At 44.3% G+C, this 27,781-nt stretch overlaps 1 protein-coding gene across 2 annotated transcripts in view; it reads left to right on the top strand.

Annotated features, from left to right (window-relative positions):
* The window catches only part of Map3k5 (mitogen-activated protein kinase kinase kinase 5), a 208,650-nt gene that overhangs the window by 58,060 nt on the left and 122,809 nt on the right, over positions 1-27,781 (top strand). For both annotated transcript variants that reach the window (XM_006512739.4, NM_008580.4), the window contains exons 2-3: positions 8,406-8,545; positions 27,398-27,421. In XM_006512739.4, coding sequence (XP_006512802.1) covers positions 8,406-8,545; positions 27,398-27,421 — 164 coding nt within the window. The remainder of the gene's footprint in view (positions 1-8,405; positions 8,546-27,397; positions 27,422-27,781) is intronic.

Genomic DNA, 27,781 nt, shown 5'->3' on the forward strand with positions numbered 1-27,781 from the left:
CTGTGCCTCGGGTGCCCTGAGGTACCATTAATTACAGCCAGAGGCCATTCTGAAGGTGAAGCAAGTTCATATTTGAAAGCATCTTGTGTTTGACACGTAATGAGTGCTAAACATGTTAGTGACACAACATGATAAACGCCTCTCCTGTATGTGTTTGCTGTCACAGTTCTCATAGGTCAACTAAACCTGTTTCAAAACTTTCAAATAAATAATCTGTTAGATTTGTTTAAGTCACACTAACTAAAAGGACTTTAGGCCAAGAGTGTGTGTATGACAGTTGATTTATAAGGCATTTAGGGGAATATTTTTATGTGAGCATCTCACATAACAAATACCTTCAGGTAACAGACAGAACCTTACATAAACAAAAATCGCAACTCCTGGATACAGGCTAGCAACTAGAGCAGCAGCAGCAGTGGAATGACAAAGGATCACGGGAGGCTGACTATTAGGGGCCCTCCAGAGGGAAACTCAAGGAACATGAAACACAGTTGCATTTAGTCAAAGGGTGCTCTTAGGAGAAACAATCCTTTCTGAAACTTTTTACTTATTCTTTGTAAATATTGTATCACACACCCCAAGCCCACTCATTTTATATTCACCCTTACAGCCCTCCCAAGAAATAAACCTCTGTAGAAGTTGCAGCATGTCACAGTGTGTCACAGTACATACACCCTTTTGTCCACACATCTTCACTTGCAAATGTTCATTGGCGTGAATCATGGTCTGGTTTGAGGCCTCTGGTTCTGTGCTACTGTTCGCACTGGATCCTCACCTGGACTCTGTTTCAACAACACATTCTTATCTTAAACACTGAGACAGTCTAGCAAGACAAAAGATCAGGGCTCCCTATGTAGACTTAGGTTAAAGAGATAAGCTGATTTTACAACCACTCTGGAAGTCAGTCTGGCAGTTCCTCAGAAAATTGGACATAGTACTACCAGAAGATCCAGCAATTCCTCTCTTGGCCATATACCCAGAAGATGTTCCAACTGGTAATAAGGACACATGCTCCACTATGTTCCTAGCAGCCTTATTTATAATGCCAGAAGCTGGAAAGAACCCAGATGTCCCTCAACAGAAGAATGGATACAGAAAATGTGGTACATTTATACAATAGAGTACTATTCAGCTATTAAAAACAATGGATTTATGAAATTCTTGGGCAAATGGGTGTATCTGGAGGATATCATCCTGAGTGAGGTAACCCAATCACAAAAGAAGTCACTTGATATGCACTCACTGATAAGTGGATATTAGCCCAGAAACTTAGAATACCCAAGATACAATTTGCAAAACACAAGAAAATCAAGAAGAAGGAAGACCAATGTGTGGATACTTCATTCCTCCTTAGAATAAGGAACAAAATACCCATGGAAGGAGTTACAGAGACAAAGTTTGGAGCTAAGATGAAAGGATGGACCATCCAGAGACTACCCAACCCATGGATCCATCCCATAATCAGCCACCAAATGCAGACACTATTGCACATGCCAGCAAGATTTTGCTGAAAGGACCCTGATATAGCTGTCTCGTGTGAGGCTATGCCAGTGCCTGGCAAATACAGAAGTGGATGCTCACAGTCATCTATTGGATGGAACACAGGGTCCCCAATGGAGGAGCTAGAGAAAGTACCCAAGGAACTGAAGGGCTCTGCAACCCTATAGGTGGAACAACAATATGAACTAACCAGTAACCCCCAGAGCTTGTGTCTCTAGTTGCATATGTAGCAGAAGATGGCCTAGTCAGCCATCGTTGGGAAGAGAGGCCCCTTGGTTTTACAAACTCTATATGCCCGAGTACAGGGGAACGCCAGGGCCAAGAAGTGGGAGTGAGTGGGTGGGGAGCAGGGTGGGGAGGGGGGAGGGTATAGGGGACTTTCGGGATAGCATTTGAAATATAAATGAAGAAAATATTTAATAAAAAATTGAAAAACTAAGAGATAAGCTGGTTAATGTTACTAGGAAATGGTCAAGCAGGCCTATGTTTATGGTCATGTTTGATGATCTAGTCTGGGGATCATACCTAAACAGATTTTTTTTTTTAATACATCCCAAGGTGAGTTAAATGGCAGAAGTCTCATTGTCGGTCCTCTTTGAGATGTAGTGTTTACCCTGACAGTATCTGCTGCAGGCAGCAAGAATTCCCTGTTTGTAATGAAACCCATTCTCGACACATTACTGCGTGCCTTCTTTCTGGGGGTACCCAGAGGAAGAAGGGCCCTTCCATCTTCTAAAGGTGAAAGAAACCTCATTCCATTCCAGAGTTCAACCTGTCTGGTTGGTTGGACATGTTGCATGAACCATGAAGGGTACAGACTGAAACTGGCTTCGAGTTAGTTGTGAGGGAAAGAGGGCTGGCTCATTGACCTGCACAAAGCCCTGGTGCTCACTGGTCCCTTGGATCAGGACGTCTGGCAAGGGAAGGCAAACTGCAGATAGCAAGTGCCTCCAGAGCCAAGTGTTCTGCCCCCTGCAGCTGCGAGGAGCAGAGCTTAGCAAGTGTCTGACAGAGAGCAAGGGGAGGGGCAGGAGGCGGTCCTTGGGTATGTGCAGATTCACCTTGATGAGCTGTGGCTGTCATAGTGTCACATGCAGAAGATGAGGGAGGCTCCCAGAGGAAAAGAGTTTCCTTAACCCGTGGACTATATCTGGCAGTGTTCCTTTCTCCAGTACCTTCAGACCCCGTTGAACAGTATTCTTGGAGAGGGACCTTCAGGGAAGTAAGGCTTTCCTTAAGAGAGTGAGAACTTTGGTTGGTGGTTTAGTCCTTGGGAGTTCTGGAGGGTCTGGTTGGTTGGTGGTGTTGTTCTTCCTATGGGTTGCAAACCCCTTCAGCTCCTTCAGTGCTTTCTCTAACTCCTCCATTGGGGCCACCATGCTCAGTCCGATGGTTGGCCGCATGCATCTGCATCGACATTGGTCAGGCTCTGGCAGAGCCTCTCAGGAGCTTTATATCAGGCTCGAGTCAGCCAGCACTTCTTGGCATCGGCGATGGAGTCTGGGTTTGGTGGCTCTACACATGGAGGGACCCATGGCTCCAGCAGCATATGTGACAGAGGATAGATGACCTTATCTGGCATCTGGAGGGGAGGCCCTTGGTCCTGTGATTTCCCAGTGTAAGGGAATGCTAGGGCGGTGAGGTGGGAGTGGGCGGGTGGGGGTGGGGAAGCATTGAAGCATGGAGGGGGATGGGATAGGGAGTTTGCAGAGGAGAAACCAGGAAGGAAGATAACATTTGAGATGTAAATAAATAAAATAACCAATAAAAAATTAAAATTAAGAAAAAAGAGAGTGAGAACTTATCTCGTAGGATTATAGGTGACAGCAGTCTACTCTCACAGCTCCAAGGGCTTTGGTTCTTACTGAAGAGATGGCCTAGCCAGAGCTCGTCAGTCGCTGCTGCTCAACTGACAGCTATAAGCACCAGAGTGTAGAGAGGTCAAGGGGGGTGAAGAGAGAGTTCTCCATGAGGCCAACAAAAACGTGTCGTGCCGGGAAGGAGAAGCTCAAGGCATGATGGCTAAGGTATTTACCCCACCAGAATTGATACAGAGTTTTAATAAAGCCAGTATGGGAGCTAGTGAGATGGCTCAGTGAGTAGAGCATGTGCCACACAAGTCTAAAGACCTGAGTTTCGATTCCCCCAGAACCACTGTCCTGCCAGACATGCCGGGGGGGGGGGGGGGGGGGGAAGGGTGGAAGGGGGGGGGTATAAATCTATCATCCCAGTGTTCCCACAGTGAGATGGCAGGAGAGCCTGGAGAATCCCTGGAAGCTCACAGATCAGCCCGCCAGGTATAGGCATTGCTCAACAAGGGACTCTCTCTCCTTAAGCAAGGTAGAAGAAGGTGAGGACAAGCACCCAGCTTTGTCCTCTGTCTTCTACGTGTGCAGTGACTGTGTGACTCATACACTTGAGTGCGCGCATGCACACACACACACACACACACACACACACAGATTCTTAAAAAAAACATAGTAGGAGAGGTAGGTGAATTCTGAGAGGGGGGCTAAGGGAGAGGGGAGAGGAGAGAGGAGAGGAGAGGAGGGGAGGGGAGAGAGAGGGAGAGAGAGTGAGACATGCTCCCTCCTGCAAGGAAACAGAGGAGATTTAGCAGTTAGAACTTAGTTACTGTTCTAGTGCTGAAATACCCTGACTGAGGTGATTTAATAAGAACGGTCCCTTGAGAGCCATTGAATGCCTAGTCACCGGGGAATGGAACTATTTGAAAGAATTGGAAAAATTAGGAGATTGTTGTCTTGTTGGAGAAATATGTTACTGGTGGTGGGCTTTGAGGATTTAAAAGCCCATGCCAGGTGCAGTCTCTCTCAGTCAGTGCCTGCCCTCCCCGCCCTCTCTCTCTCCCTCCCTCCCTCCCTCTCTCTCTCTCTCTCTCTCTCTCTCTCCTACTCCCTTGTACTGGCTAGTTTTGTCTCAACTTGACACAGCTGGAGTTATCACAGAGAAAGGAGCTTCAGTTGAGGAAATGACTCCATGAGATCCAACTGTAAGGCATTTTCTCAATTAGTGATCAAGGGGGAAAGGCCCCTTGTGGGTGGTGCCATCTCTGGGCTGGTAGTCTTGGGTTCTATAAGAAAGCAGGCTGAGCAAGCCAGAGGAAGCAAGCCAGTAAGGAACATCCCTCCATGGCCTCTGCGTTAGCTCCTGCTTCCTGACCTGCTTGAGTTCCCGTCCTGACTTCCTTGGTGATGAACAGCAGTATGGAAGTGTAAGCTGAATAAACCCTTTCCTCCCCAACTTGCTTCTTGGTCATGATGTTTGTGCAGGAATAGAAACCCTGACTAAGACATCCCTCTTACCCTCCCCCTTCCTGTCAATCTCCCTCTCCATCTCCCTCTCCAGGTCAGGGTGTAAAGCTCTAACATGTTGCTCTAACGACCTGCCTCCATGCTCCCTGCCTCCATGCTCCCTGCCACAGTCCATAATGATATAGACTAAACCTCTGAGACTGTATGCAAGCCCCCATGAAAGGCTTCCCTTTTTTTTTTTTAATTTTTATTAGGTATTTTCCTCATTTACATTTCCAATGCTATCCCAAAAGTCCCCCATACCCACCCACCCCCAACTCCCCTACCTACCCACTCCCCCCTCCTGGCCCTGGCGTTCCCCTGTACTGGGGCATACAAAGTTTGCAAGTCCAATGGGCCTCTCTTTCCAGTGATGGCTGACTAGGCCATCCTTTGATACATATGCAGCTAGAGACAAGCTCCGGGGCACTGGTTAGTTCATATTGTTGTTCCACCTATAGGGTTGCAGTTCCCTTTAGTTCCTTGGGTGCTTTCTCTAGCTCCTCCATTGGGGGCCCTGTGGTCCATCCAATAGCTGATTGTGAGCATCCACTTCTGTGTTTGCTAGGCCCCAAGGCTTCCCTTCTAAGAGTTGCCTTGGGCTTGGTAACAGAGCAGTAACTAAGACAACAGTCAAGGCAACTTGTAGGAGGAACCTTTAATAGGAGGTTTGCTTACAGTTTCAGAGGGTTAGTCTGTGTCTGTCGTGGTCGGGAGTGCGGTAGCAGGTGTGAAATTGGAGCAGTACCTGAAAGCTTATATACTGATCCATGAGCAGTAAGCAGAGATAAAAATAGGGTCTGGCTTGATGCCCCTTCTCCAGGAAAGCCACACCTCCTAATCCTTCCCAAGTAGTTCCACTAACTGTGGGACCAAACATTCAAACATGACCTCATGGCGGCCAATCTGAATCAAACCACCACAGTTGGTCTTACCTCATGCCCCATTACCATGTGGTCAGGATTTAAAGATAAGAACTATGGGGGTTACTATTTCATTTCAGTGCTTCTCTTTCCTGAGGCTGGCCATTTGGAGCGGGAGTCATAGGAGTTAGGCTCTGGTGTTTGCATAAGGTGCTGGAAGTCACTGATCAGTCTTCAGGCAGTTAGGGCTGTGTTATTGGAGACTGAGGCAGTCTGCTGTCACTTGTGACCTGTTTGCCTCCAAAGTTACTTTGGGGGAAAGTTTGGCATTTTTTTTACTTAGTTAACACATAGTTACCATATGGCCCAAATATTGGGGTGCTTGTCTAAGACCAATAGAAGCACATCTGTAGAGAGTCTTATAAGAACAGCAGCTGTGTTCAATGTTTTCCCACCTGGAGACAATCCAAATGCCTTGTAACCAGTGAACAGATATCTAGGGATGAATCTCAGATGCATCTCGCTAGGTGAAAGGAGCCAAACCCAAAATGGTATAAGTTGTATGATTCATGTTGATTATGTTCAGGCAAAGGCAACATTATGGGGACAGTGATTGGATGGCAATCACCAGGAGATGTCATTAGCTTGGGGCACTAACTGCAAAAGGACAAACTGAGAGAAGACGCTGGAGGGAGGGGAATAATATTCTGTATCATACACAATACAAAACAAGTCACCCATCTGGATATAAAATTGGGCGAAGCTAAGCCACTTTTGAGTTGCTGTTTTGTATTACTGGATTTTAAAATTAGACCAATAAGAAAGTGTTACTGTCTTGGTTAGCTTCCCCAGATGGATCTCTTCATTCCTTGGTGTTGGAATCTAATGAATAGACCCCATTTTATTTACATCATCTATCTTTAATACCTAGTTCTTCTCTTCATCGGAAAACCTACCGCAGTGTTTTCATTTGATTTTATCACCACATTCCAAAGTCTTTGTCTGGAAGCCTTCCTCTTCTATTACGTTAACTTTCTTTTTTCTTTTGCAAATCTCCTAATTCCTCATTATCCAGTGTTCTGTCTGGCTTCCTTTAGCCCCACTGTAGGCTCCGTCTGTGACCGACTGTGGAGTGCAGGTGCCTAGGGGAGGCAGAAGTCTTGTCTGGGCAGCAGGAAGATAGCTAGCTGCATGATGGAATCTGATGATCTATTTGTTTCCTGGGTTGATTTTCATGTAGGAACCCCCGAAGAAAAGGCATGGTTTATGGTTCTTGCAGTCAGTGTTAGCTTCGAGGGCAGGGGCTTTGGAAGCAGCCTTTTCAACAGTAAGTCTGTCTTTTGCTTCTGTTGTGTCTGACTTACTATTTCAACTCACCAGTAAGTCAGAACCTACATGTTTGAAGTTATATCCCCAGCACCGCAGAAAAGAGAAAGAGAACCTTCGTTTTATTTCCTGTCTTACCTTCAGTCATGGTGAATCTCTGATTTACGAACCGGTGGTCATAAGAGAGAGAGTAAGACGGGATAGGGAGTGTGAAAAGCAGAAGGTTTTACCATGATTTACATTGTGGTGTGTACATTGCCAGCTACTTTTTAATTTATATACCTATAGAATACCTGTGTTATTTTTTAGTGCATCAAACTTGGAACTTCCCCCATTTCTAAGCAGTTTTTTGGCTCACGGTTTTTGGTGGCTACCTGATGTGTTGAAATTGTTAATGTTTGTGTGTAATGGACAGCTCTGTTGTTCTGTAAGGACCTATCTAGCTACTTTCAAATTAAATTTCTATTGACACTTAAAACATGAGGTTTCATTATGGCAGTTTTCAAATGAAGCTTGTTTTTAGTGATTGTCATAGCTACTTCTCTGCCTGCAGGACTCCCAGGTCCCCTGCTTCTTCCCTTGCTAGGACCCCCATAACTGCCTTTACTGTTTTATGTCACATATGACCTTCTGCTCCCTTCTGCAGCCTCCTACCTCAGACTTAGTTTCATTGCTGCATCCCCTCCTCCCTCCTCCCTCTCCCTTCCCCTCCTCCCTCCCTCTTCTCCTCCCCCACTTCCCCTTCTCCTCACTCCCCATGCACATGTTTGGTACATCGAGTTAGTTTCTCTTACACATCTTTATTTGTATGTGTGAATGAGTTGGAGAGTAATTTCAGTTTCATTCCTGTGACATATTTTCCAGTTCTGGCATGGGGTTTTTGTTACTCGATAAGAGGTGTCATAGAGTTTTGGAATATTTGCATCTGTGATTATATTATTCTTCTTCGTCATATTCTATACCTTATTTTTTCCCTTGATCATAATTGCCACAAGCTGACCATATATTAATTAATAATTAATTTTAAAGATAGTTATAGACTAATGAACTTATATTTTTAAAAAAACCTATGTTTGTGACTGCAATCGTCTATGGATCTTTTGGACTTTTTTTTTTAACCTTGTAAACTTATTGTACCTTATTGTAACTTGACATTGAACAGGGCCTCAGCTGCCACTTCTAACCATCACAGGCTTTCTGTGATTTGCAATACATGTTTGATTTCTTTCTTTAATAAAAGTACAGGTTTGTTGAACTTTTAAAAACCCACTTCCAGTCGAGCTACATTTAAAATTTGGTGGTAAACAGAGAGGGAAAATCCCTTCCATTTCCTCATTTGAACACTGAGTTCTTACTGGGCATGGTACAGGTGTTATCCCTTGGTGACTCTGTTTTCTGCTCACAGATATTGCTGTGGTGGAGATGAGCGACGCCTTCCGGCAGCCTTCCTTGTTTTACCATCTTGGAGTGCGAGAAAGCTTCAGTATGGCCAACAACATCATCCTCTACTGCGATACTAATTCCGATTCACTCCAGTCCCTGAAGGTAACCCCCGCCCCTTCACACAGCATTTAACTTCAACACTGTCAGTGAGGGGCACATTGCTGTCATCCAAAACATTTGAAGTAGCTTACATTTATGAAAAGTTAATTCTGTCCATAAGATAATTAGGCAAGGAAGTCTACTCGCCTTGTGAGGTCTATCTAATTGAATATAAAAATGTGAATTGTTTGGTTTCAGGCCCAGGAATAAGGGACTAGGGTGCATATTTTACCTATCAAAGAAAACCTGGCCTCCAGGTTCCCCCAGCATCCCTCAGTTCCTGCCTAGCATACCTACCCCCATCCCTGAACTTTCTAGCCCAGGGGCTGGGCTGCCCTTCCTCCAGAGGCTCCTCCTTCTATAATCCAGACCTCTCCCTACCCCTTTCTTCTCCCCCTTTCCTCTGCCTCCCCCTTCCCCTCCTCTCTCTTCCTCCCCCTCCCCCTCCTCTCTCTTCCTCCCCCTCCCCCTCCTCTCTGTCTCTGTCTCCCTGCACCCTTTCTATCTTTGTTTACACCCCCCACCCCCCCACCCCACCCCCGCCTCCTTCCTAGGGCCCTGGATTCCTCCTGAGAGCAGCTTCCTAGTAAACCTCCCTTTAACATACTCTAATCTGGCTTGAATGGGCTCATTTCACTGGCAGAAAAATAACCTATTATACCCAAGTAGAAAAACTTAGTGTTAGTTTCTGAGTTCCAGGTCAAGTCTCAGTCCATAAGATGGTTACTAAGAAGTCCTCAGCAATTAATGGTAGCATGTGCTGGAATCTCAGCTAACAACATCTTTAGGCAGGACGATTGTGAGTTCTAGGTCCGCCTGGGCTACATAAAAAGAGATCCTGTCTCAGAACTCCAAAACCAAAACAAGCATCCTACAGTAACAGAACTCAAAACAGGCTGAAGCCTTCAGTCCAGACCTCTGAGAAAGAAAGCCCAAACGCTATATGCTAGGCCTGGCTGGCCACCAGGACGTCTCAGAGTATAATTCCAGCTGAAGGTATGCCTCCTTTTTGAGAATGCTTTCAGTAGAGGTTCTCGCTGCAGATCCCCAGAAAACTGGGCATAATTTCAGCCAAGACGGTAGAAGGCAAAAGAAACTATTTTTTTTTTTTTCTGTAAAATCCAAACTACTATAATATCATTTTCCTCCATTAATAGGGTATGTAAAAGCCAGTGTGGTGTCTGAGATCACCCATTTCCTCCGGGAAACCGGCTTTGAGCTTCATGAGGACTTTTGAGAATCATCTCAGTCTTCCAGTTTCCAAATCAAAGTCAGCCTTGGGGTAGGGCCTTAGAAGCCAGAGCATGGCTTAACAGCTCTGTCAAGGCCTCCAGCCAAAACTCCATGCAAAAATCTTAACACCATCTTGCCTTTATCTGAGCACTACAGCACTCGCGTGGCCTGGATGGCCTGCAGCTTCATTAAGCAAACATATTTAACTTCCTGCCAGACGACCATTGTTCTGCATGTGAGAGCCATAGCCCAGCTCAGCCCTAGGACATCCACTCCTACTCTAGCTCTGCTCCCCCCCCCCCCCCCCCCATCCCCAGCCCTTTGGGAAACCTCTCTCAGTTTTCTTTCAAGTTGGCTTTGTCTTCCTGCAGGCTAATCTATACCTGTGCTTCTCTAGTTCTGCTCCGTCCGCCCTTGGTGAAAGAGTCAGGCAGCTTCATTCATTCTTGGTCTTCGTTTGTCTTGGACTCAAACTCCTTTTGTGTTTAAATTGAGCTCTTTGGTTGATTGGAATTGATTTTTTTTTCTTTTGAAGTGTGATAGATTATGAGCTGAATTTCATTTTTCTACCTGTGGACGTCTGCTTTCTGCAGCACCATTTATTAAGCTGTAGGCTTTTCTTCAGTGTGTTTTTGACATCTTTGACAAGTATCAGATGGCAGTGATTACCGTGGAGGACAGAGGATGCCCTCAGGGAATTCTCTACCAGAGAGAGAGAGAGAGAGAGAGAGGGGGGGGGGGGGAGGCTCCAGGAATTAGCCTATGTCCATTTTATTTCTAAGTGCTGAGATGGTATACCATCTTACCTGGCTTTTTTGTTTGTTTGTTTTTTATAGGCTCTGGGGCATGAACTATAGTCAGCATAACCCAGATTTCTTTTTCTTTTTCTTTCTTTTTTTTTTTTTTTCTTTGAGACAGGGTTTCTCTGTGTAGCCCTGGCTGTCCTGGAACTCACTCTGTAGACCAGGCTGGCCTCAAACTCAGAAATCTGTAGACCAGGCTGGCCTCAAACTCAGAAATCCACTGCCTCTGCCTCCCAAGTGCTGGGATTAAAGGCATGCACTACCACTGCTCAGCTACAACCCAGATTTCTTATTCAGACTGTTTCTAGTCAGGTCGTTCAGTTGCAAAGGGTGGAAATAATACAGAGCAATTTCTGTAGCCTCAGTTTCCTGAGCTCTGTGCTACTGAGAAAAGCTGTCCTTGTGCAGGGGCCGCTGGCAGCTTAACTTTGTTTCTAGTTTGCAGTAAGTGTGACTTCGACAGAAAGGAGAGCTGCAGGGGACAAAAGCAGCCATTTAAACAGTGCATCAGGGAAGAGGAAGAGAAACCACAAAGAGCTGGTCCCCCCTCCCTGGCTCTCTCCCTGGCTCTGCTTAGACATGGACCAGCCTTGGACACCAAGGAGAGTGCAGCTGAACCCGCTTCAGTTGCATTTGCTCCTGGGTTAGAAGTGGCGATGCCAATGCAGCAGTGAATTCTCAAAAACAGATCATAGGAGAAAGACTTTTAAAGATGTAGGCTCCTCAAAACCCAATTTTAAAAACCTGTAAAAATTCTTTAAGATCAATGGCTGAGTTATTTAAAAGGATAATTAGAATCTAATCATGTCATGTATTTGCGTAAAATTTTATAATTATTTATATTTGTATTGTATAGTGTTTTCATACGGTATACCTGATCACTGTTTCCACCTCCCCAGTCCTTCTGTCTCCTCCCTACCTCCCCACTCACCCGCCTCCACACCCTTTCCTTCTCACTGTAGAAAACAGGCAAACAAAGCAAACAGAAACACATACACATAGAACAAGCATGCAAAAAACAAGCCCATAAAAGCACAAAATCAGAATCCACAATGTTCAAGCAAAAGTCCAATGAGAAAAAAAAGTCCAAAACCACCTCTATGAGACACAAAGTGTACACAAATAACATTGCGTCCATTTTGTGCTGTCTACTGCTGAGCACAGGGCCTGCCCTTCAGTGTGGTTATTATACCCAGGAGAAATAAGCTATGTTTAAGAAAAAAGTTTTTGCTTTGAGAAAGGGAAGTTGACTTTCTCTGGGATGGTAACGACATTTTCACAATTTTCTTTAAATAGCATGTGAACTTCAAGTATCTATTAGTACTTACGGACAAGACTCTTCTGCTGAGAGTTCTGACTTATTTCCTGCATTTAAAATGGTCAGGGATCACTCAGTGTGTGGAGCAGACGTCTGGACCCCACAGGCTCCCTGGCTGTGGAGCAGATGCACGCCTCAAAAAGAAGTCCCTCCTCATCTCCAACAGCATGATAACTGAGTCTCCCAAAACAGAAGGAGGCAGACAACAGATTGTAGGAAGAGGCATACATATTTAATAATGTGCAAGCACCCAGGATCACACAGAATGTAAAATCAAAGAAGGGCCCAGAGTTAAAACATAAATATTTTCTTCATGGGAGAAGGGAGTAGGGGCATGTTTAGTTTTAGAGGAGGAGTGGATGGGTTTTTTTCCATGTGTGTGTGTGTGTGTGTGTGTGTGTGTGTGTGTGTGTGTGTGTGTGTGTGTGTGTATGTATGTATGTATGTGTGTGTGTGTATGTGTGTGTGTGAGAGAGAGAGAGAGACAGAGAGAGAGAGACAGAGAGAGAGAGATAGAGACAGAGAGAGAGGGAGAGAGAGAGATGCTTGGGTGTATATGCATATCTTTACATTGTGAACATGTATATGGATGCTTGCACATAGGTTCAGTGTGCATATAGAAGCCCAGGGTTGATGTATACATTTTTTCATTGAGGTAGGATATCTCAGTGAAACCCAAAGCTTGTTAGCAACATTGGTCTTGCTACTTAGAAACAGCAATCACAGGTGGGCTGTGCTCACCCGGCACACATGTAGGTTTCTGGGGATCTGACCTGAGGTCCTCAAACTTAGATGGCAAGCCCTTTAACCTCCAAGCCTCTCCTCTGCCTGGGATGGTTATCAGTGTTTTGGTTTTCTGTGCAGGATATTCACCCCAGGGCATGATGTTGCGCCCAAGTACTCTGTCACTGAGCTGCATCCAGGGCATTGAATGACACATACGTTTAGGGGTGATAAATAGGCCTAAGAACAGACATTCACCTGGGCTCCGAATGTGCCATGTGGTTTCAATTCTAGACTTTCTTACTGCTCATTGATCTTCTAGAGGAGCTGGCTTTTTAAATAGATAAGGACATTGGGGGTGGGGTGGGGAGAGGTGGAGGTGGGAGTGCACTCCAGAGAGGGAGAGACAGACAGACAGACACAGGGACAGAAACAGAGACATAGAGAGACAGACACAGAAGTGCGCGTGCGCACACACATACATACACACACACACACACACACACACACTAAGGTCAGAGAGACCTTGGTTCTGAGACTACCTTTTAGTTCAGAGTGCCCAACATAGCATGTTACTCTGGGATATTGTTTCTCTGGGTCCCAACAACCATTTCTTTCATCACCAGCAATTCTATTAAGATAAAACCCGTAGCCCCTGTGCTTCTTGTCTTTCTCCTTCCCTTCATCTGAGGACACCTCCTACCCACATTGGATCTGCTTGTACAACAGAGTAGAATGAAGAAATAAACAAACACTGATGAGCAGCATAAGATGGTTAGATGCTAAAGGCTCTCATAGATGCCTGGGGTGTGGACCAGTTACCAAGAGCTGCCTCTGCAGCCCTGCACCAAAACCAAAACCAAAACTGAAACCCAGAAACCCACTTGTAATCCAGGCAGCGCTGTGGTAACCAGGAGGGTAACCAGGACATTCTCCCGGCGGCAGCGAGATACATTGGCACAACTTCTAAAAGAGCAGTTTGGCAATGACTAATAACATCCTGAGATGGGACAGTTTTGACCCTGGATATGTATCGTAGAAAACATGGCTCACACAAGTAAGGAAATACCATCAAGGAGTTCTATGTAACGTAGTTTATAATTCTCCTTCTCTGCAAAGGAAAGAGTAAATACCTACTAGGGGAATGACTAAATACCTTGTGGTAGTTATTTAATGGACTACTATAGAGCTCTTAAGGTGGGTCAACTAGAATGCTACAGATGTACATCGGTATATTTTATGGTCATATGTGAAATCATAGTATATGTTTAAGGCATCGTAGCAGCTATCTAAAATATAATGTGCATGACTATGCATCAAATGTTTGCATTAGGGATGGGTAGAAGTGTGCTTGGGAATTGAGAATAATTACCTGTTAGGAGAGGGATTGAGGTGAGGGGTAAGAAGTCACATCTCTGATGTAATGTAAGTTTAGGGAGTACACAGGGGAGGCACATGCTCATATTTTAGACATTTTATATTGAAATACTTGATAATTAACAGTTCTGAAGGAAATGATTGTCTATGCCTATGTACGCCAGGATAACTGAATACATTTTGGGCATTTGAATTCCCAAATATTGTTAGTTTCTTTTCCCTCCTGTTCCGGCTGTGACTGGAGGTCTCAGATGCATCTTTTTCTCTTTCCGAGCGAGCATCTGCTTTTCTCCCACTTGTTCCACGGTAGAGGAAATGATTCTCCCGAGATGAGCAAGCTCATGGCCGATGGTGATGCAGCTCGTGCCAAATGCAACTGTTGTCCGTGGCAGTCTGTCTGTGTTTACCACATACTCTGGCTGGACATGGTGCGTGTGTTTCGACTGACCCCACATGCCCTCTCTATTATCTTCTGGTCGCCATCTGATCAGCATCTCTCTAGAAGTGACACTAGAAATCTCATGTGCACAAACCCAAATTTGTAACAACGTCATTAAGTCATCTCTTAAAAATAAGCTGCTTTTAAACAGCAGAGCAGTTCCTTAGGACATTAAAAATAGATTCCCAGCAGGATCCAGCAATCTTCCTTCTGGCTGGGTACACAAAAGGATTAAGAGCAAGACATGAAAGAAATATTTGTATGCCTGTGTTTCTAGGAAACAAGATAACTGAAAAGGGGGAGTGGCAAAGCTGTATTTTGATGGCAAGTGGGTGAGCATTCTGTACGACTGATGGAACCTTAGTCAGCCGTAAAGGCGATTCTGCCACATGCTGCAGTGTGGTTAATCCTTGGTTAGTTACCGTCATTGCCCTTTCAAGCCGTTCTGTGCCACCCTTGGCCTGTGATCTTGTTCTGCAGGGACAGAGGAACTTAATTTCCTTTAAACCTTGTCTAGGAAGTTGGACATTAAATCTGGGTTTCAGGTGCACATTTTTATATAACTGAAATAAATAGACATGATTTAGAGTTATGATACCCATATTTTACATTTTGATATTTATGCTAGTTTGAGGTAAATTAGAACATCAGAGTGATATTTATTACAAGTATTTCAAAATGTAAACTGAATTCTTACCTGTGCTGTGTAAAGCCACTCAGATTCCAAAATGCTTTTAAATTTATAAAACCGGGGCTGGTGAGATGGCTTAGTGGGTAAGAGCACCCGACTGCTCTTCCGAAGGTCTGGAGTTCAAATCCCAGCAACCACATGGTGGCTCACAACCATCCGTAACAAGATCTGATTCCCTCTTCTGGAGTGTCTGAAGACAGCTACAGTGTACTTACATATAATCAATAAATAAATCTTAAAAAAAAATTTATAAAACCACACTTCTCCCTCCCCTCCTCTCCAGTCCTGCAGTGCTGCTCCCTTCTCTTAAAAGCTTTGCCTTTCTGGAATATACTTAAAAGTTCTGTTATACTAAATTTTAATTTTTTCAAAGTATATGACTCTTAAATTACTAATGGATTTCCACTAGCACTTTAAATATTTCAACTTTGTACAAAGTACTCATTTAAAAGTCATTTAAAATGTGACCCTATAAAATCCTCTTGCAATTAGTGAGCTGGAAGCACGGGCCCCACCCCTTTAAACAGCCTGTGGAGCCTTCAGATGAATTCTAACATGGTCACCAGCTATTATCTAGAATCAGCAGTTTTTAAATTTGCATTGGGACCTGGTCTGGGGCAAACTCTATATCCCATATACTTACAATGCCACAGGAAGTATTCCATTCCCATGCATTTCCTATGTCGCAGGAAACCCTTTATCCCATACACTTACAGTGGATATCACAGAAAGTTCTCTATGACATATACTTATGATGGGTGCCATTTTACTTGTTTCAGAATTACTTTCATCTGAGCTGTAGTCATTCCTTCTCAAACTGGGAAAGAGGCAATTTGGGGTAGGAGCACAGAGACCATGTGCATACCAGGGCTTTATAGATATTTTTCTCAAAGGATCTTAAAATGATAGGGAATCAGCAATGTTGCATCTTGTAAGGCATTAGCTGTAGAGTGAATTAAACAAACTCTCGTAAGATCCACTCCCACCCCACCTACCCACCCACTCCATCTAGCCTCTGATTACCATTTGTCAAAGGGGAAAGAAAAGGCAGGCTTCACAGGAACTGGAAGGTGCCACACCAGTTACTGTCATCATTTGGAGAGACTCCAGTTAGAGGATGTGAATTCGAATACCTTAAAGGGCAGGAAAGGCAGAGCAAACCATCTTGTTCATTATATGATGGCCCTTCCTGTAGAATCTCATTGTCATGGCAGTTTAATTGTCATCTTCTTTGGGTTCCTCATCTTCGAAATTACCAGCAATTTCCTATGTCAAGTGTGACTCTCTGTACAGAAAATCATCACACCTACAACTTTTTAACAATATATATATATTTAAAAATATAGAAATGTTCACCAGAATAATTTGGTTTAATTAAGCATTACTGGAAGAGGTAGTTGGTGGCAGAAGGAGAAAGCTGGTAATAGCAACACAGTACAACGTGAAGTCAGTGTTGAGAGGCTGACAGTGCTGTGGGGCTCAGACGTCACTCATGAGACCCAACAGAGAGAGTGTACCTACCAACAGCAGAGTTTCCCACAGAAGTTTTAAACATGGAAAAAAGTGATAGGGAAAAAGAAGAGGAGGAGGAAGAGGAGGGGGAGAGGAGGAGGAAGGGGGAGCATTGAATGTGTGTTATGACAGCTTTGGTGTAATAGAACTTGAGTTTCGAACTATTTTTTTTTAAGTGAAAGTTAAACATTTCTCATATTGCTTTATTCCTACCCATGAACAACGCAGATGCACCGTGTTCCCAGACCTGATATAAGTCGCTTGCTTCGGTGTGATTAATACCCCACATTGCACATAGCTTTGAGGTAACCACACATTTATGTCACTTAGTTTTAAGGTGTGATCTCGTGAGGCAAACAAGTTAGGTTCTCACTTTCTGGATCAGATAGGAAAGATTTCCTTAGGGTTAAAAAATTAACTGCGGAGTGTACAATTTAGAGCATATGGCGTCAGGGTGAACAGTCCTACCGTCTTTGGCTCATCGTATAGTTCATGGTTTATGACACTGCTTGCGTGGTGTGAAATGACTGTAGAAGACAGGTAGGAACCGTTCTTTGGGAAGACAGCACATAGGCTCCAGCCCCCAGAGGCTGTAGTGATGTTCCACAGAGCCTCAGCTTATCCATAGTCCCTATCTATCACTCCTCTCCCCTGCTACTTCCATTTCTGTGTCTGGTGTACCAAAGCCAGGACAACAGAGAAGTGACTCCTGTTTTAGGGAAGTGAAGATGTACCATTTCGAGGCGATGGACAGTTAAGGTGTTCCCTGCCTCTGCCTTTCAATGTACCAATGCTGCTTGTTCCCTGGACCACCTGTTGACCAACCTACTTGCGCTTGGGGGTTGGAGGTGAAATGGCTTGGAATCCATTGCTCAGACTCCAGGAGCCGTGAGAACACTGCAGCAAGCTTGGATAAGCTGCCACAAACTCCTTTATTAATCCTCGGGTGGGGGCGGGGCTTTATACCCTCCACTCATGCACCCCATTGGTCCCAAGCAAGCATCTCTTCCAAGCAGCAGTTTCTGATTGGCTGGCATTGTCTGTGTCGTCAATCCTTAGTCTCTCAGGCAAGTGTTCAATTAGTTCCTCATGCAGGAGTTGCCTTTGTGGCTTCACAGCCCCTAACATTTATGCAGAGATGGCTACCACCATTCCTCCTACATACCAATGTGTTCCAAAATCTCTCAGCTTGAAGACTCTTGAAGGGGCTAGGAGTGTAGCTCAGTTGGTAGAGTGAGAGCCCAACATATAAGAAGCACCACACAAACTGGGTGTGATAGCACACTCCTGGAGTAGAGGCAGGAGGATTGGAAGTCAAGGCTATCCTTGGCTATAGAGTGAATTTGACACAAGTTTGGGTTACATCGAGATTCTGTCCCAAAAGACAAAGAAACAAACTACACTTGAACATTAAGTGGTTGGTTGCGCAACACGGTTCTTTGTTGCTCAAAGGTTTTCTCCACTAAGGCCCAAAATAACATTCTCTTCTTATTTCTGGGTCAAAATGAACTTTTTTGCTTTAGATCAGTGATTGTATTGAAGCTTTTTTTTTTATTTTTTCAAACACCCCTTTGATTCTCTCTTCTATATATGGCTTGAAGTGAACTGTCTTCCTTGGTTCCCAGAGGTAGCATTTATTGATATTTTTTGTGAGCCTCTACTTTCCATCTGTCTCTAGGCAGAATACCCACCCACCACCAGGCATAGCCTTTGCAGTTTCCTCTCTACTGCACAGCTCAGCTTCTGGCCCACCCTCATAGCTGACCTCCAGTTCTATAAGAATAGCATCTCAGAGAAACCATAGCTCACACCATCTGTATCTTTCTTCTGCCTTTTTCTTAAACGCGTTCTCACGACCGGCCAGGAAGAACACAACAAAACCAGAATCTTTTGCGGCAAAACTTTATTGCTTACATCTTTAGGAGTAGGAGCGCAAGCCCCCAGCCCCAAAAACGAAAACCCCCAAAACCGAAAACGAAACCCCGTCCCTATTTAGGAGAGTTATCCTTCGCCTAGGACGCATCACTCCCTGATTGGCTGCAGCCCATGGCCGAGTTGACGTCATGGGAAAGGCAGAGTACATGTAGTGGAAAATACCCTTGGCACATGCGCAGATTATTTGTTTACCACTTAGAACACAGCTGTCAGCGCCATCTTGTGACGGCGAATGTGGGGGCGGCTCTCAACATCTCCCCCTTTCCTTTTAATAAGAGCAATAGGCCACCCATATTAATGAGAGTGGAGATAGAGGTCAAATCCCCAGTGTGCAGGTAAAGGAGCCATGTACAGGATTAGCTCTTAGGCTCACAGGCTTTTACTCAGAGCAACCCTGACCTGCTCCCGTGTCGTTTTGCCTGGAGAGAAGGACACTTGGACACTCAACCTTTTTGAAAGATGACATGTCTCCCTAGAATAGGCTCATATATGCTGCAGAGCCCTTTTACTGCAGTGCTTAGCCGTGCAACTCTCTCGGGCTGCTGAAGCACACTCACTCTATTCCGTGCAATGAGACTAGCCTCGTGGGATGCAAGAGCTGAGTGGCCAGCGACCTATTGCCTAAGCATAGATATATCAGGGGAAGCACCATGTTCTAGAGCTGCAAGTGCCTGGGCAATAACCACCTTGTCTCTCCTAGTTTGGGCCTTAAGCTTACAGACCAACCAAAGAAGCAACACTAATCCACAGCAAAGTATATCTCCAAATAATATCAATCCCACCCATTTTTTAAAGAAGGGAAATGTTGAGGAGATCCAATTGGGTAATCCTTTGGTCAGGGACAGGTCCAAGCGCGTGGAGTTGACCTGAAGTCTCAATTCCCGAAGGATCTGTTCAAATTCAGCCGTCCAATTCTGTAACATATACTGAAAAAGACTTTTTGACAAATTAGCTGCCCTAGTAAATTTCTCATACTGAATGGAAGTAACACACAATCCCGGAAACTTTTGTTCACATCTCAGCTGAGCTATTTGCCATAATACATCTAGTTGTTTTTGGACAAGATCTATGAGTTGATTAACCAGCATGAGACCACCCTGTATCTTGACATTAGCTGAGGCCTGTTTATCTATGACTGTAGTCACTGAGGCTGACAAAGTGTTAATGGTGTCAGTCGTCTGGACCTGTCCAGACAGAGCCAAGGCTGTCTGAATCAAGGCCAAACTCAGTTTCTAGTTAGTGGTAAAAAAGCAGGGGAATACTTGAGCATTATACATCACCGTCATTAGGAGTGGAAATGTCGACATTATCTCCCAACGCTGCTCTCTCTTTATTATTGACGCCCTGGACATCACCAAGACGAGGGACATCAGTATTCCCTTGGTCAGTCTGGATTTTTTGGGTGAGTCTTTTTGGTATCCAAAATGGGTTGTCTTCATTTTGTGGGAAAACACAGATAGCTTTTCTGGATCTTATCAAAATAGGATCCGGGCCATACCATTTATTATCAAGGACATTTTTCTATTTAACCATCTCATTGGGCCTATCTGGCTCTGAACAATGACGTTTAGCCGTAGCATGGCCATGAACATCAATATTTAAAAAATTGAGTGTAAAGAGTGCCATAGACACAGACACTCTTGGTACTTGGGGTAGAGTCTCTTCAATTCCCCTCTTCTGTTTTATAAGATAGGCTTTGAGGGTGCGATGCGCACGCTCAACAATACCCTGTCCTTGAGGGTTGTATGGAAGTCCAGTCAGGTGGGTCACGTCCATCTGACGGCAGAACTGCTGGAATTTTTGAGATGTATAAGCTGGTCCATTATCAGTCTTAAGGAGTTTGGGTTTCCCCCAAGCACTCCATGTCTCAAGACAATGTTGAATCACATGTGAGGCCTTTTCTCCGGTTAACGGAGAAGCAAACATGATGTCAGAACATGTGTCAATGGACACATGGAGATATTGAAGTTTTCTAAAGGAAGAAACATGTGTAACATCCATTTGTCAGACCTGTAGAGGTCGAATACCGCGTGGGTTAATTCCCACATGAGGAACTGGCAAGAACTCACAGTAGTTTTGACATTGAGTAACAATGTCACGGGCTTTTTTTTTTGTCAAGGAGAAACGACTGCGTAATGTTTTAGCCGTCACATGAAAATTGTTATGAAAATTTTTTGTAGCCTCTACCGGGGATGATAGGGCAGCAGCCACCACTTTAGTGGCCTTATCTGCCAAATCATTTTTTAGAGCCATGGGGCCAGGTAGGCCTGAATGGGCTCTAACATGAGTAATATAAACAGGAAATCTTTTAGATAACAAAACTAATTGTATCTGTTGAAAAATATTGGCAACTCTACTGGAAGGCTTAATCACTCCAGCCACTTCTAAAAGATTTATTGCATTAACCACATAACAGGAATCTGACACAATATTAAGGGGTTCTAAAAAGGTTTTTAAAACTTCTAAAACCACTAAACATTCTACCACTTGAGGTGAATTTTCATTATATTGTTTGGATACCACTTTACCATTAGCCACATAGGCACCTATGTCAGTTTTTGATCCATTAGTATATACCACAATTTCATTTTTAAGTGGGTTTCTTACTGTTATTTGTGGAAACACAACAGATTGATTTTGGGCAAACTGTAAAATTGGATGTTTTGGATAATGGTTATCTATTTGTCCTGAAAAGGAGGTAACTAAAACTGCCCAATCATTAGATGTGGCTGCCAAGGTTTGAACCTGTGCAGCGGTATAAGGTACAATTAAAAGATATGGACTTCGCCCAAAGTGGGTGATTGCTGCTTTTAGGCCTTTAAGGGCAAGCTGTGCAATTGCATCAGGATACCAATCTATTATTTTAGCTGGGGATACGTTTGGATGGATCCACAACAATGGCCCATTCTGTCACAAAACTGCGGTTGGCAATTGTGCTGTTTTAAAGACACACAAACTGAAAGGCTGCGAATCTTCAATACGTTGTAATTGTGCATCCTGTAAGGCTTTTTTCACCTTTTGTAAGGCCTGGTTAGCAGCTAGAGTAAGAGCCCTAGGGGAGGAGATATGAGGATCTCCTTCTAAAATACCAAACAAAGGCCTTAACTCAGCGGAAGGAATCTTTAAAAAAGGTCTGAGCCAATTAATATCTCTCAACAGCTTTTGAAAATCATTTAAGGTATGGAGGTGATCTCTTCTTATCTCTACCTTTTGGGGCATAATCTTATCTGGGGACACCACAGAGCCCAAGAATTGTCCTGTATCAGAAATTTGGACTTTTCCTGTGGCTATCTGTAAACCCCACTGACTTAAAGTTTTAAGTAGAAAAGGATATGCCTTTTGTAGCATGGTAAGGTTTTTATGGCACAGGAGGATGTCATCCATGTAAAGGAGCAAAATTAAAGAGGGAAATTGTTCCCTCACTGGCAAAAGAGCTTCTTGCACATAAAGTTGGCACATAGTAGGACTATTGGACATTCCCTGTGGTAAGACCTTTCATTGATACCTCTTAACAGGTTCTATGTGATTAATAGAGGGGATGGTAAAGGCAAATCTGGGCCTATCTCTTGGACACAAAGGTATAGAAAAGAAACAATCTTTAATATCTATAATAATTAAATTCCAGCCACGTGGTAAGGCGGAAAGTACAGGGAGACCCCTCTGTACTGGGCCAAATAAGTTCATTTGCTCATTAATGGCTCTGAGGTCATGGAGCAGTCTCCACTTTCCTGACTTTTTCTTAATTACAAAAATTGGAGTATTCCAAGGTGAGGTAGAGGGTTTAATATGGCCTAGTTTTAATTGTTTCTCTATCAGTTGAATCACAGCTTCCAGTTTTTTAGAGGATAGGGGCCATTGAGGAACCCACACTGGATCCCCTGTTTTTTATGGTATGGGTCGTGTTGCCCCAATGGCCACTAAGGAAAACCCAGACCCTGTCTGTCTTGGTTTTCATTAGGTGAGATGGGCTCTATTTTTCCCTGTTCTTGATGTCCTAACCCTTTTCCTTCTTTATAACCCATCTTTGCCATGATATTTTTTGCTTTAGCTGAATACCCTCCCGATGGGGCGTTTTCATTGGACAAAATAAGGCCCAAATGCTGCATAATATCCCTTCCCCAGAGGTTAACCGGGAATGGGAGCACATAAGGTATGAATTTCCCTTGCTGCCCTTCAGAGGATTCCCACGTCAAGGCAATGGAGCTTATAGTGGGACATGATTGATAACCTAGGCCCTGTAATGAATGAGATGACTCTGTGGTGGGCCATGCTTTGGGCCACCAATGTGTAGAAATTATACTTTTATCTGCTCCGGTATCAAGGATGCCTTTAAACTCTTTTCCGTTGATCTTAAGGCGGAGCTTAGGTCTATCATTTAAAGATACAACCAAATAGGCAGAATCATTTCTTGAGGAGCCCATTTTCTTTTTCTCAGGTCCTGCAAATTTCTCCCTGGTATTATCAGGGAGGAGCAGCAGCTGAGCTATCCTATCTCCTTTACTAATAGAAAAAACGCCTTTAGGGCTTGAGCACAGGACCTGTATTTTAGGGGAATGTTGACAATCTATAACTCCAGGGTGGACTACTAAGCCCTGCAAGGTGAGTGAACCCCGGCCGAGAATAAGGCCCATGGTTCCCGGGGGCAAGGATGGTATAGGCTCCACTGGCACCGGCTGAATACTCATTTGAGGCATTAATAGGAAGTCGGAGGCGGCACGCAGGTCCACCCTTGTGGGTCTTTCTGGTTCGCCTCTCTGACTACTTCCTGGGTCCTGACAAACCGGTTCCCATATCTTTGAGGGCCCTGGGACCGAGGGCCCGATGACCCGTTTTTTGGCACATAAGCTGATTGACTATCAGGTGGGGGGAGGATTCTGCCCTTTATATCCCTTACAGAGCGACACTGGTCGGCTCTATGATAACCCTTGCCACACTTAGAGCAAAGAGTGAGAGTCCCTCCCTGTTTATCTGGAGCTCTGCAATCTTTCTTAAGATGCCCAGGCTTTCCGCAGTTAAAACATGTCCTCTGATCATTTCTGCCCATGGAGCGGTTTTGGGATTGAAGGATGGCAGCCGCTAAACCTGTATTGCTGAGAGGTCCCCCAAGCTCTCGACAAACTCTGAGCCAGTCTTGTAAGCCTTTGTTCTTTCTTGGGGCTATGGCCGCTCAGCACTCCTTTGTGGCTTGCTCATAAATGAGCTGTTCTACCAGAGGTGCGGCTTGCTCTGAGTCTCCAAAAATACGCTCTGCTGCCTCTGTCATTCTGGCCACAAAATTTGAGAAGGACTCCTGAGGTCCCTGGACGATCTTTGTTAATTGTCCAGTGGCTTTACCTGCTCGGGAGAGCGCCTTTTAGGCCCTAATAGCCGTGGAGGAAATTTGGGCATAAGCTCCCCAATGGTAGTTTGTTTGATCAGCAGAATAAGCTCCCTGACCCGTTAACAAGTCAAAAGTCCAATCTCTCTGCTCTGGAGTCAAAGCAGCTGCGTTTGCTCGGGCCTGCGCTTGTGCAGCTTCATGCCAAAGAGCTCTCCATTCCATATATTTGCCCATACTAGGGAGAGCGGCTTTTACAATCGTTTGTCAGTCGGCAGGAGTTAGTGTCATGCCGGCAAGCCTGTCTAACTGCACCAAGGTAAAATTAGCATTGGTTCCGTATTTACGGACCGACTCGGCAAGTTCTTTTATCTGCACATATTCTACTGGAGCGTGGACATGCCCACCCTCGGCTCCTTCAAAGACCGGAAATGCCTGTTGTATTTTCCTTTGTTCCTCTCTGGGAATGAATGAGTCTGCGCATTGCCTCTCTGCGCATTGTCTCTCTGCGCATTGTCTCTCTGCGCATTGTCTCTCTGTGCAGGGCTGACGCACTACGCAGGGCGGGGGCTCCGCATAGGGCGGACCTTGAAGCCGACTGCCCGGAGGCTGAACAGCATGCTGGCCTTCGCCAGCCGCTTTTGGCTTTTTTCTTGACCGATTAGCTAACACTTTATCTGGCTGGTAATGAGCTGTTTTTTCCTCCCAGTCTGTTTCTTCAGAGGAGAATTCTTTATCTGCTTCAGAGCTACTAAGAGCTGGCTTCCTGAGCTCATCTAGTGACGAGTATCTCCTAGAGACCTCCGCTAATTGATCTTTTTTTTTTTTCTTTTTTCTTTTCCTTCCTTCTAATCTCTCCCCAGGTATTCTTACCTGACCTAAACTTTTCCTTGGGTTCAAGACCCTTGGAAAGGCCTGTATACTTATTCTGTGTACCATATTTCCTCTTTGTTCCTACTCTCTTTCCCCGCTTTACTTCTGATAGATTGTCCTGAATTTTATCTAGAATTTTCAGCCCTATCTTAATCACTTGATAACATGTGAAAAAGAACAAAAGGGCTCCTAACACTAGAAAAAGTTCAAGGCCAAACATGCCTTGTAAAGCTATTTCCCACTTTACTTTTGATAGACTGTCTTGACTTTCCTTAGAAAGTTCAAGACCAGACTTACCTTGTAAAGCTGTACTCACTGGTACTCCTGTTCCCCAGCTGAAGAGTTCTGAATTCATGCAGTTGAATCCTTCTCAACAGTCTGTTTTACGGGAACCTTCGTTACCATAACCCGCAGTTCTGGTTCCGGAATGAGGGATCTTTCTTGTGCCGGTGATGGTTAACTCCCGTCCCGAGTTTTCTTGTATTTTCTCGTCCCGGGTTTCGGCACCAACTCTTAAACGCGTTCTCACGACCGGCCAGGAAGAACACAACAAAACCAGAATCTTTTGCGGCAAAACTTTATTGCTTACATCTTTAGGAGTAGGAGCGCAAGCCCCCAGCCCCAAAAACGAAAACCCCCAAAACCGAAAACGAAACCCCGTCCCTATTTAGGAGAGTTATCCTTCGCCTAGGACGCATCACTCCCTGATTGGCTGCAGCCCATGGCCGAGTTGACGTCATGGGAAAGGCAGAGTACATGTAGTGGAAAAATACCCTTGGCACATGCGCAGATTATTTGTTTACCACTTAGAACACAGCTGTCAGCGCCATCTTGTGACGGCGAATGTGGGGGCGGCTCCCAACACCTTTTAGTTCTTCATGCTCTTATTGCTGTGATGAAATGTCTTAACAAGAAGCGAATTGGGAGGAAGGACTTATATAAGCTTGTGATTCGAGGGGATGACCCATCAATGCCGAAGTTAGTTCATGGAGTGTGGATCTGGAAATTCTGACAGCAGCAAGTGCAGAGATGGATGGAAAAAGAGATAAGCAGATAGGTAGGTAGGTAGGTAATGATGATGATGATGATGAAGATAGATAGTGATGAGGAAGAGGATAGTAGACAGACAGATGGACAGGTAGGTGGATACCAGAGAGAAGTAGAGTGGAATGTGGCCCCCGAGACTCACTTTCCAGTGACTTACTTCATCCATCTAGTCCCGGTCTCCTAAAGGACCCATGGCCTCTTGAAACAAGTGCCACCCTCAGGACCAAGTTTTCAAACACAGGAACTCATAGGGGCAATTTCAGCTCAAACCATAACAGGATGTCTATGTGCCTATATGTTCACACAGACGAATGTCCTTTTAAAAATGTAAAAATGCTCGTTTGTTTGAAACTAAGTCCTAACTCATGGCCAGGATGCCCAGGAACCTGCTGTGTATTTCAGGCTAGCTGAAATGTATGGCAACTCTCCTGAACTCGCCTCCTGAGTGCTGGGATTAGAGGTGTGAGCCTGGCTTGCTAGTGGTTTGTGCTCCCCTACGTCTGTTTAGCATCCGGATGCCAGCCACTCTGCTGGGCTCTGTGTCTCTGCTCTCACCTTGCTGGATCTGGCTGCTCCCCTCAGCCAGATGGACTTTCCAGAAAGAAGCCACAAATACCTTACATTTCCTGTTTCCATGGCAACATGCACACCATCTTCCCTAATACACAGTCTCATTTTCTGTTTTCTAAATCATGATTCCCTCACCGCCAGTGAAGCTTGTGTACCACGGCATTTCCACATCCTCGCCGCAGCGCCTCTCGTTATGGTAATGTCTGGTAATATAGGAGTAGTGGTAGATACCTTTTAATCAATGGAAAGCTACATATGTCGGTCATTTTCATGAGCCCATTCTTTACAATATAGGAAACAGGAATAGTGTCCATGTGGTATATTTATCCCATTACATGCCTCATAGAAAAAAACATCTAAATTACACTGGCCTTTATTGTCAGATGCCCTTATTATCTGTGTGTGAGGTTGCCATTGGCCAAGATACCGTTTCTTACCTGCAGCTCCCTAACATGCTGTGCCCTGCTTATTATCTCAGGCTGTGAGTGGCCGTGCTTAGGGATGTCATCTGCTCTCGCCAGAGTTGGTTTTAGGCACTCTGTTTAGGGATTTGTACAGACTTGTGTTGTTGTGTGTGCATGTGTTGTTGTGTGTACTTGTGTTGTTGTGTGTGCTTGTGTTGTTGTGTGTGCATGTGTTGTTGTGTGTGCTTGTGTTGTTTGTGCTTGTGTTGTTTGTGCTTGTGTTGTTGTGTGTGCTTGTGTTGTTTGTGCTTGTGTTGTTGTATGTGCTTGTGTTGTTTGCGTGTGCTTGTGTTGCTTGCATGCTGTGCGTGCTTGTGTTGTTACTATCGAACACCACATCACACTTTTGTGTTCTCTTACCCATTTTTCATATGCAGAAACGTAAGCGTATAATTTCAGACTGCAAACACTAATGCTTTTACAGTGTTCCTCTGATGTCTCTGATTGATTGCTAATATAAATGTTAATACAAATTTACCTGCATACAATGTTTAGTAAGGCCATGGGTTTTCGTTATACCATTTGCTAAGACTGTTGTTCTCTTATTTTTTAGGAAATTATTTGCCAGAAGAATACTGTGAGTATTTGGCTTAACTTTCCAATTTTTTTTTTTTACTTTTTTCTTTTCCATTAATTAATCTGTTATTTCTAAATCTGTACAGATGGTCAATTTTCATTTCTTTTACTCCTTTTTAGAGCTTCTCACATGTCTGTATGAACACAATTATGTTCTCTAACTCATCATAGTGGATATTATAACAATGGAAGATAACACTAATACCTACTTTTTGAATATATAATTATGTTTTAGAAAAAAACTTTCATAGTACATTCAATGTTACAGAACTATAATTGGCAATATCAAGGCATATAACAAAGAAATATATATGTGTATATATATTATCCATATATGTCAATATCTATGGATATAAATACA

This window comes from Mus musculus, chromosome 10, assembly GCF_000001635.26.
Source record: "Mus musculus strain C57BL/6J chromosome 10, GRCm38.p6 C57BL/6J".
NCBI lineage: Eukaryota > Metazoa > Chordata > Mammalia > Rodentia > Muridae > Mus > Mus musculus.